The sequence below is a fragment of the Aquarana catesbeiana genome, linkage group LG11 (assembly GCF_042186555.1).
Source record: "Aquarana catesbeiana isolate 2022-GZ linkage group LG11, ASM4218655v1, whole genome shotgun sequence".
NCBI classification, from domain to species: domain Eukaryota; kingdom Metazoa; phylum Chordata; class Amphibia; order Anura; family Ranidae; genus Aquarana; species Aquarana catesbeiana.
The window spans coordinates 5,621,212-5,632,089 of NC_133334.1; the positions used below are offsets into that span (position 1 = coordinate 5,621,212).

Sequence of the window (10,878 nt, forward strand, 5' to 3'; positions counted from 1 at the left end):
TAACACATTTCTGTATCTCCCCCCTTTCGGCAGGACATGGGTCCGCACATCTTCCAGACCTGCCCCTCTGCAAACTACTTTGATTGCAGGGCGATGTCCATCGGGGCACGCTCCCAGTCCGCCCGCACCTACCTGGAGAGACGCATGACGGAGTTCAGCGATTGTGAGTCCAGGGTGTTGTATATGTGGGGGGGGGGGATGTTTTCTGGAGAGGGTGGGGCCATAGTGTGGGGGAGGGGTAATTGGAAGTAACAGAGCAGCTATGAGACGGCCTCCATTTCTACACCAAATCAAATTCAGTCCTCCCCTTCAGTCTTGCACAGGTGTACCGGCTCCTCCCCTTCAGTCTTGCACAGGTGTCCCGGCTCCTCCCCTTCAGTCTTGCACAGGTGTCCCGGCTCCTCCCCTTCAGTCTTGCACAGGTGTCCCGGCTCCTCCCCTTCAGGCTTGCACAGGTGTCCCGGCTCCTCCCCTTCAGGCTTGCACAGGTGTCCCGGCTCCTCCCCTTCAGGCTTGCACAGGTGTCCCGGCTCCTCCCCTTCAGGCTTGCACAGGTGTCCCGGCTCCTCCCCTGGACTGAAACGGTTTCCTCTGATTTCACTGCACACTGTGAGCTTCTCACAATGTGCATTAAAAGCTGCAGCAAGTCAGATAGAGCCCCGCCCCATTTCCTGGCTGGAGGACGTCCAGAATCTAGCTCTTTCCTCCCCAGCCTGGCTGCCCCTGGCCCCGCCCCTTTCATTCATTGGATTCAGTTCTTTAAGTCAGGGGGAGGCAGCCTGGGGCCCTCCAGATGTTGTAGAACTACATTTCCCATGGGGCATTGCAACCTGGCAGTTATTACTCCCAGAGGCATGATGGGACTTGTAGTTCTACAACAGCTGGAGGGCCCCAGGTTGCCTCCCCCTGCTCTAAGTCATAGAGGCTCAGCATCATATGTGGGCGTTACCTATGCAAATACAGCCTGACTAGGAACGCCCACTCCCCCAGATTGACACCCATACATTAAGACATTTTAATATTTGCATAACTCCTCCCACTGCTTGCATCAGGGCTGAGTGCTCCTGAGAGGAGTGCTGAGGCCGGGGGCTGGGACGTTTTCAGGAAGCGATGTACTGCCCCCTGCCATCCCCTCCCACCAGCCATGATCTACATTGCATAGAGAAACACAGAGACCCAGTCATGACATCACTGGGACTTACATAGGGTGGTCATGAAAATGGAAGCTTCATTATTATATTGATGAGAGGGGAATGGGGGGAACCAGGGAGGGCAAAGTCATTATTTACTCCTGTCCCTGACCCGTGTGATTGGTTGTTCCCATACAGGTAACCTGAATGAGCTGGTGAAGCACGGACTGCGCGCCCTCCGAGAGACTCTCCCTGCAGAACAAGACCTGACCACTAAGGTGACGTCACATCTCCCTTCCCCCACCCCCGACCACCACTAAGGTGACGTCACATCTCCCTTCCCCCACCACCACTAAGGTGACATCATATCTCCCCGCCCCCATCCCCCCTCTGACCACTAAGGTGACGTCACATCTCCCCACCCCAATCGCTAAGGTGACGTCACATCTCCCCGCCCCCCTCCGACCGCTAAGGTGACGTCACATCTCCCTTCCCCCAACCACTAAGGTGACGTCACATCTCCCCCGACCGCTAAGGTGACGTCACATCTCCCCGCCCCCCATCCCCCCCGACCACTAAGGTGACATCACATCTTCCCGCCCCATCCCCCCTCCGACCGCTAAGGTGACGTCACATTTCCCTTCCCCCACCCCCACCACTAAGGTGACGTCACATCTCCCCTCCCCCCTACCACTAAGGTGACATCACATCTCCCCGCCCCCATCCCCCCTCCCCACCACCACCACTAAGGTGACATCACATCTCCCCTCCCCCCTCCACACCATTAAGGTGACATCACATCTCCCCGCCCCCATCCCCCCGACCACTAAGGTGACATTGCATCTCCCTTCCCCCACCCCCCCTGACTACTAAGGTGACATCACATTTCCCTTCCCCACCCCCACCACTAAGGTGACGTCACATCTCCCCTCCCCCCGACCGCTAAGGTGATGTCACATCTCCCCGCCCCCATCCCCCTGACCACTAAGGTGACGTCACATCTCCCCGCCCCCATCCCCCGACCACTAAGGTGACGTCACATCTCCCCGCCCCCATCCCACCGACCACTAAGGTGACGTCACATCTCCCCGCCCCCATCCCCCTGACCGCTAAGGTGACGTCACATCTCCCCGCCCCCATCCCCCCGACCGCTAAGGTGATGTCACATCTCCCCGCCCCCATCCCCCTGACCACTAAGGTGACGTCACATCTCCCCGCCCCCATCCCCCCGACCACTAAGGTGACGTCACATCTCCCCGCCCCCATCCCCCCGACCACTAAGGTGACGTCACATCTCCCCGCCCCCATCCCCCCGACCACTAAGGTGACGTCACATCTCCCCGCCCCCATCCCCCCGACCACTAAGGTGACATCACATCTCTCCGCCCCCCCCACCACCACTAAGGTGACATCGCATCTCCCCGCCCCCATCCCCCCAACCACTAAGGTGACGTCACATCTCCCCGCCCCCACCCCCCCTGACCACTAAGGTGACATCACATCTCCCCTCCCCCTCCACACCACTAAGGTGACATCACATCTCCCCGCCCCATCCCCCCTCCCCCACCACCACTAAGGTGACGTCACATCTCCCCGCCCCCATCCCCCCGACCACTAAGGTGACGTCACATCTCCCCGCCCCCACTGACCACTAAGGTGACATCACATCTCCCCTCCCCCTCCACACCACTAAGGTGACATCACATCTCCCCGCCCCCATCCCCCCCTGACCACTAAGGTGACATCACATCTCCCATTCCCCCTCCCCCACCACCACCACTAAGGTAACATCACATCTCCCTGCCCCCCCACCACTAAGGTGACGTCACATCTCCCCGCCCCCATCCCCCCGACCACTAAGGTGACGTCACATCTCCTCGCCCCATCCCCCCGACCACTAAGGTGACATCACATCTCTCCGCCCCCCCCACCACCACTAAGGTGACATCGCATCTCCCCGCCCCCATCCCCCCGACCACTAAGGTGACGTCACATCTCCCCGCCCCCACCCCCCCTGACCACTAAGGTGACATCACATCTCCCCTCCCCCTCCACACCACTAAGGTGACATCACATCTCCCCGCCCCATCCCCCCTCCCCCACCACCACTAAGGTGACATCACATCTCCCCGCCCCCATCCCCCCGACCACTAAGGTGACGTCACATCTCCCCGCCCCCATCCCCCCCTGACCACTAAGGTGACATCACATCTCCCCGCCCCCATCCCCCCCTGACCACTAAGGTGACGTCACATCTCCCCGCCCCCATCCCCCCCTGACCACTAAGGTGACATCACATCTCCCCACCCCCCCTGACCACTAAGGTGACATCACATCTCCCCACCCCCCCTGACCACTAAGGTGACATCACATCTCCCCACCCCCCCTGACTACTAAGGTGACATCACATCTCCCCGCCCCCCACCCCCCCCGACCACTAAAGTGACATCACATCTCCCCACCCCCATCCCCCCCACCACTAAGGTGACATCACATCTCCCATCCCCCCTCCCCCGACCACTAAAGTGACATCACATCTCCCCGCCCCCCTCCCCCCACCACCACTAAGGTGACATCACATCTCCCCGCCCCCCCCCCCCCAGACCACTAAAGTGACATCACATCTCCCCGCCCCCCTCCCCCACCACCACTAAGGTGACATCACATCTCCCCGCCCCCCTCCCCCCACCACCACTAAGGTGACATCACATCTCCCCACCCCCATCCCCCCCACCACTAAGGTGACATCACATCTCCCCGCCCCCCACCCCCCCCCACCACCACTAAGGTGACATCACATGTCCCCGCCGCCCCCCCCCCCCCACCACTAAAGTGACATCACATCTCCCCATCCCCCCCCCCACCATTAAGGTGACATCACTTTTCCCTGCCCCCTCCCCCCCTGACCACTAAGGTGACATCGCATCTCCCCGCCCCCCCACCACTAAGGTGACATCACATCTCCCCATCCCCCCCAACCACTAAGGTAAAATCACATCTCCCCACCCCCATCCCCCCACCACTAAGGTGACATCACATCTCCCCCCCCCACCCCCCCGACTACTAAGGTGACATCACATCTCCCTCCCCCCGACCACTAAGGTGACATCACATCTCCCCGCCATCCCCCCCGACAACTAAAGTGACATCACATCTCCCCACCCCCCCCCCCACCACTAAGGTGACATCACATCTCCCCACCCCCCCCACCACTAAGGTGACATCACATCTCCCTCCCCCCCCCCCCCCCCACCACTAAGGTGACATCACATCTCCCTCCCCCCCATCACTAAGGTGACATCACATCTCCCATCCCCCTCCCCCGACCACTAAAGTGACATCACATCTCCCCGCCCCCCTCCCCCCACCACCACTAAGGTGACATCACATCTCCCCGCCCCCCCCCCCCAGACCACTAAAGTGACATCACATCTCCCCGCCCCCCTCCCCCCACCACCACTAAGGTGACATCACATCTCCCCGCCCCCCACCCCCCACCACCACTAAGGTGACATCACATGTCCCCGCCGCCCCCCCCCCCACCACTAAAGTGACATCACATCTCCCCACCCCCCCCCACCATTAAGGTGACATCACTTTTCCCTGCCCCCTCCCCCCCTGACCACTAAGGTGACATCGCATCTCCCTGCCCCCCCCACTACTAAGTTGACATCGCATCTCCCCGCCCCCCCCACCACTAAGGTGACATCACATCTCCCCATCCCCCCCGACCACTAAGGTAAAATCACATCTCCCCACCCCCATCCCCCCCACCACTAAGGTGACATCACATCTCCCCCCCCACCCCCCCTGACTACTAAGGTGACATCACATCTCCCTCCCCCCGACCACTAAGGTGACATCACATCTCCCCGCCATCCCCCCCGACAACTAAAGTGACATCACATCTCCCCACCCCCCCCACCACTAAGGTGACATCACATCTCCCCCCCCCCCCCCCACCACTAAGGTGACATCACATCTCCCCATCCCCCCCATCACTAAGGTGACATCACATCTCCCCATCCCCCCCATCACTAAGGTGACATCACATCTCCCCCCCCCCCCCCATCACTAAGGTGACATCACATCTCCCCATCCCCCCCATCACTAAGGTGACATCACATCTCCCCATCCCCCCCATCACTAAGGTGACATCACATCTCCCCATCCCCCCCATCACTAAGGTGACATCACATCTCCCCACCCCCCCCACCACTAAGGTGACATCACATCTCCCCATCCCCCCCATCACTAAGGTGACATCACATCTCCCCATCCCCCCCATCACTAAGGTGACATCACATCTCCCCACCCCCCCCACCACTAAGGTGACATCACATCTCCCCCCCCCCCCCCACCACTAAGGTGACATCACATCTCCCTCCCCCCCATCACTAAGGTGACATCACATCTCCCTGATCGGTGTGAGGGAAATAACATGAGAGTTTCTATCTGCAGAACGTCTCGATCGGCATTGTGGGGAAGGAGATGGAGTTCACTATCTATGATGATGATGAGGTGGCTTCATTCCTGGAGGGGCTGGAGGAGAGACCGCAGAGGAAGGTCAGTCATTTCATACAACTTGATGGGAGGGGTCTAGATCCTCTGTCAGCGGGGGCTGGGAGATCTCTCTCTGTCCTGGTGAAAGCACAGGAAGTGAGGAGAAATCTCCCCCTGTAGGAGCACAAATGGCAGCAAAAGCCCCCGACACAAAGAGCATTGCCGATGGAACGTGTCGGTTGAGTGACGTCACTTGTGCACCTCCCGCGCCACCCCAGCCGCCCGTCACTTACCAGTCCTACCATGTGACTCGGGGGCAGTAGTGACATCTGTGACCTCCTCTACCGATCTGTAGTCCCGGATGGGGATTTAAAGCTGAATTCCAGGCTAACCCCGAACTAGTCTAAAAAAGACCCCCAAACCTCTCCATAAAGAGGACCTGTCACTGCCGCCTGCCGGGGTCCCCGGGGATGTTTACATCCTTCTGACAGCAATAAAAGATCAAAACAAATTAAAGGGACAGTGTAAAAAAAAAATAATAATTTTAAACAAAGCGTCCCCCGCCTCCCTGCACAAAGGCGAACGCATGCGACCGTCCCACACATCAGAGGCGGTCATTCTATCACCACACCTCTACATCTAAATTGGTGACCTGTAAAGGCTTTTAAAGCGTCTTCGATCGATGGTAACATTTTATGTAGATTGTCGCCGACATGTTTGGTATCTATTTACTCGGCGTAACATCTGTTCGATTTTACAAAAAAATTGGGTTATCATGTTGTGTAGTTTTTTTTTTTTTTTTTTTGCATTCAAATTCAAAAAAGTGTTTTTTCTTTTCAAAAGAAGCTTTTGAAAAAACGCTTCGCAAATACCGCGTGACGTAAAAAACTGCAAAACCCGCCAGTTTATTTATTTATTCTATAAGGCCTCTGCTTTAAAAAAAAAAATATGATATAAATATAAATGTTTGGGAGGTTCTGAGTAATTTTATAGCAAAAATTGTGATTGTTACATGTAAACGAAAAGTGGCAGAATAGGCCGGGGGTGGGGGGGTGGGGTGTTAAGCGATTAACCACTTCAGCTCCAGAAAATTTACCCCCCTTCATGACCAGGCCATTTTTTGCGATACAGCACTGCGTTACTTTAACTGACAATTGCGCGGTCGTGCGACACTACATAAATAAAATCGATGTCCCCCCCCCCCCACAAATAGAGCTTTCTTTTGGTGGTATTTGATCACCTCTGTGTTTTTTTTTGTTTCTTTACTACTTTGCCATTACTAGTACAAATTTCAATAAATGAAAATTCCATAAAAATATTCCCTATTTTGTAAATTCTATAACTTTTGCACAAACCATTCAATATACGCTTATTGAAATTTAGATTTAAAAAAAAATTCTATTGGATATTTATTCTAGCAGAAAGTAAAAATTTTTTTTTTTTGTTTTGTTTTCAAAATTGTTGGTCCATTTTTTTTTTTACGTTTATAGCGCAAAAAAATAACCAATAAAAAAAAAAAAAAAAAAAAAAATTAAATCAAATTTCTTCATCAATTTAGGGCAATATATATTCTGCTACATATTTTTGGTAAAAAAAAAATCCCAATAAGCGTATATATTGATTGGTTTGTGCAAAATTTATAGCATTTACAAAATTCGGGATATTTTTGTGGAATTTTTCATTTATTTTAATTTTTACTAGTAATGGCGGCGATCGGTGACTTATAGCGGGACTGCGACATTGCGGCCGACAATCTGATACTAGTGACACTTTGTGGGGACCAGTGACACCAATACAGTGATCGGTGCTAAATATGTGCACTGTCACTGTACTATAATGACACTGGCTGGGGAAGGGGTTAACAGGGGCGATCAAAGGATTAAATGTGTTCCTAGGGGGTGTTTGCTAACTGTGTGGGGGAGGAGCTTCAACTGTAGGAAGAGAGGAGATCTGTGTTCCTTCTTAGCAGAAACACAGGATCTCTGTCTTACTAATAAAACGGTGATCTGCCTCGGTCAGGAACGATTGGCGGACATCGTGGTCTGCTGGACCCACTGATTGGCTCCCGCTGTGCCCAATCATGTGTGCGCCACAAAACACTGAATTATAAATCTCATACCGGTACGTGGTTTCGCCTGTAGCTGCCGCCGCCCCGCAGTTCATGTCCGTGGGGGCAGTTAAAGTCGTTGGGCGGTTAGCCTGGAATTCTACTTTAATACTTTCACAACTCCACCAATTAAATATTTTGGAGCCCCCCTCCCCTCCCCCCGATATCATTCTGGACGTGTTGCTTGTAGCAGCCAATCAGAAGTGGCCGTTCCTTCCACCCAAACAGAACTGGAAATAGTAAAGAGAGATTCTGATTATTCTGAGCAGTATTTTCTTTGTGCCCACACAGGTGGGGGTGGGGGTGGGGGAGGGGGTGGGGGTGTCATTATCCTCACCGCTGTCACTATGGGAATTCCATGTGTTGTGTGATTTATTATAGTGAACTTCTCCTCTCCTCCCCGCAGGTGGCGCCCCCCGCAGAGGACGTGGCCGACAAACCAGAGGAGCCGATGGAGCACTAGAGTTCATTTTTTGTTTTTTTTACGTTCCTGTTTAGTCGACCATCACTGTCCTCCCGGGTACGGGGTGTACACCCGTCTCTACCACCCCTCCCCCACCCCCCAAGTATGGCATGTACACCCATCCCCCCCCCCCCCGGCTGGGCTGAACAGAAATGGTTCTCTTTTTCTATGACTTGTGTTGATCACTAATGAGGTGAATAAAATAAAATAAAATTTTCCTTGATTTTGAATTTTATTTTTGAAAAGTTTTGATTTTAGGTTTATGTATCGCAGACAGTGACCGTTTCTATATAATTATGATATTGGACTGGGAAGTTTTTTAAATGTTGAAGTGATTTGTAAACCTCTCAGACATGAAATCTGAACAAAGCACTTCCGTCTATAGTGTGTACTTGTCTCAGTCCAGAGCACTGCAGGCTTCTAGTCACTTCTGACTGTCTGAGATGATGTCATCGGGTGATCTCGGGACCCCGCCCTGCCTCCCCCAGCACGTGATTGACAGCCTCAGCTGTGCATGTTTTCTATTCCCTCCACTCGGGTCTCAAATTACACCCAGCTCCTATGCTGTGCAGTGTGTGTGACATCAGATTCCTCCCCCCTCCCCTGTCTGGACGTTCATAAGGTATTATTTTGGTAACATCCGCTGTGTATGTTGCAGTGACTTTAATGGAATCCTCTATGCACTTTCTTTTACATGTTTCGCCCCATGGCTTTTTCAGGAAGTATATATATATGCATACAGGATACTACCAAAGACACAAAAGTATATGTAAGATTCAACGTTCTATGGATTTCAATTAGGTTTTTTTTTTTTTATCGGCGAGTACAAGTACTGATACTTTCGGTCATGTATATGTATGTATATATAATCTCTCTCTCTCTCTCTCTCTCTCTCTCTCTCTCTCTATATATATCTATATATCTATATAGATATAGATATATATATCTGTAGAGATATATAGATACCGTATTTATCGGCGTATAACACGCACCCCAATTTAGGAGGGAATTTTAAGGGAAAAAACTTACATTTAAATGCCCATCATTGCAGCCTTGCCCCAGTGCAGCCTTGTCAGTGCAGCCTTCCCCAGTGCAGCCTTCCCCAGTGCAGCCTTCTCAGTGCAGCCTTCTCAGTGCAGCCTTGTCAGTGCAGCCTTCCCCAGTGCAGCCTTCCCCAGTGCAGCCTTGTCAGTGCAGCCTTCCCCAGTGCAGCCTTCCCCAGTGCAGCCTTCCCCAGTGAAGCCTTGTCAGTGCAGCCTTGTCAGTGCGGCCTTCCCCAGTGCAGCCTTCCCCAGTGCAGCCTTCGTCAGTGCAGCCTTCCCCAGTGCAGCCTTCGTCAGTGCAGCCTTCCCCAGTGCAGCCTTCTCCAGTGCAGCCTTCCCCAGTGCAGCCTTCCCCAGTGCAGCCTTCCCCGTGCAGCCTTTCCCAGTGCAGCCTTCAAACCTCTATCCCAGCTAACCTGGGCTTCAAAATCGCCGACTGCGATTTGAAAATGGCGCCGCCGGCGCCGAAATACACAGAGCCGGTCCTCGGCTCTTCCCGGCGGCTCTCGTTCACTTTCGGCTCCACTCGTAGTCCCGAGCGGAGCTATTCGAACCTAGCCGAGTAGGTTCGGATAGCTCCGCTCGGGACTACGAGTGGAGCCGAAAGTGAACAAGAGCCGCCGGAAAGAGCCGTGGACCGGCTCTGTGTATTTCAGCGCCGGCGGCGCGATTTTGAAGAATTTACAGCTCGGGATCGGCGTATAACACGCACCTGCGATTTTCCCCTGATTTTCAGGGGAAAAAAGTGCGTGTTATACGCCGATAAATACGGTAGCTATAGAGATATAGAGAGGGAGAGAGAGAGATATATAATGTGTGTGTGTGTATATTTCTCTCTCTCTCTCTCTCTCTCTCTCTCTCTCTCTCTCTCTCTCTCTCTCTCTCTCTAGATATATATAGATATATATATCTAGAGAGAGAGAGAGAGATTATATATACATACATATACATGACCGAAAGTATCAGTACTTGTACTCGCCGATAAAAAAAAAAACCTAATTGAAATCCATAGAACGTTGAATCTTACATATACTTTTGTGTCTTTGGTAGTATCCTGTATGCATATATATATACTTCCTGAAAAAGCCATGGGGCGAAACACGTAAAAGAAAGTGCATAGAGGATTCCATTAAAGTCACTGCAACATACACAGTGGATGTTACCAAAATAATACCTTATGAACTTCCATCCTTATGAACTTATCCTTGGATTGCGAGCATAATTCGTTTTGGAAACATGCCCCACCTGACAGGAAACACAATCAACAAGATTTAAAGGGCCCCTCCCTTCCCTCTGTCCCTCAGTTATTGATTGTGTTTGCACAGGAAGGCAGACTTTCTCAGCAGGCAACCCCTTCATTGGGGGAGGTGGGGCCTGAGCAACGAGGTGTTTTCTCTAGTTTGCCAATGCTTCGGCAAGCCGGAGATGGACTTGTTTGCCTCCAAGAAGAACAGGAAGGTTCCCAAGTTCTTCTCCCTGGCCAGGGGGCCGGGCTCCTGGGGAGTAAATGCACTAGCCCAAATCTGGGATTTCGCCCTAGCATATGCATTTCCTTCCCTGGTGCTCACTCCCCGGGTTTTTCAGAAATTGTCCCAGTCAGACGGGTGCCTTATTCTAATTGCACCCTGGTGG

General features: G+C 52.9%; 1 protein-coding gene across 1 annotated transcript; it reads left to right on the forward strand.

The window, feature by feature from the left end:
- Window positions 1–33: 33 nt before the first annotated feature.
- Window positions 34–8,438, forward strand: LOC141112930 (proteasome subunit alpha type-1; the record flags this gene model as incomplete). The annotated part of the gene is given in 4 exon segments (XM_073606034.1): window positions 34–163; window positions 1,329–1,408; window positions 5,592–5,696; window positions 8,147–8,438. Coding segments are annotated over 4 exon segments (372 nt in total), but the record flags the coding sequence as incomplete, so codon positions are not given.
- Between the last annotated feature and the right edge of the window lie 2,440 nt (window positions 8,439–10,878).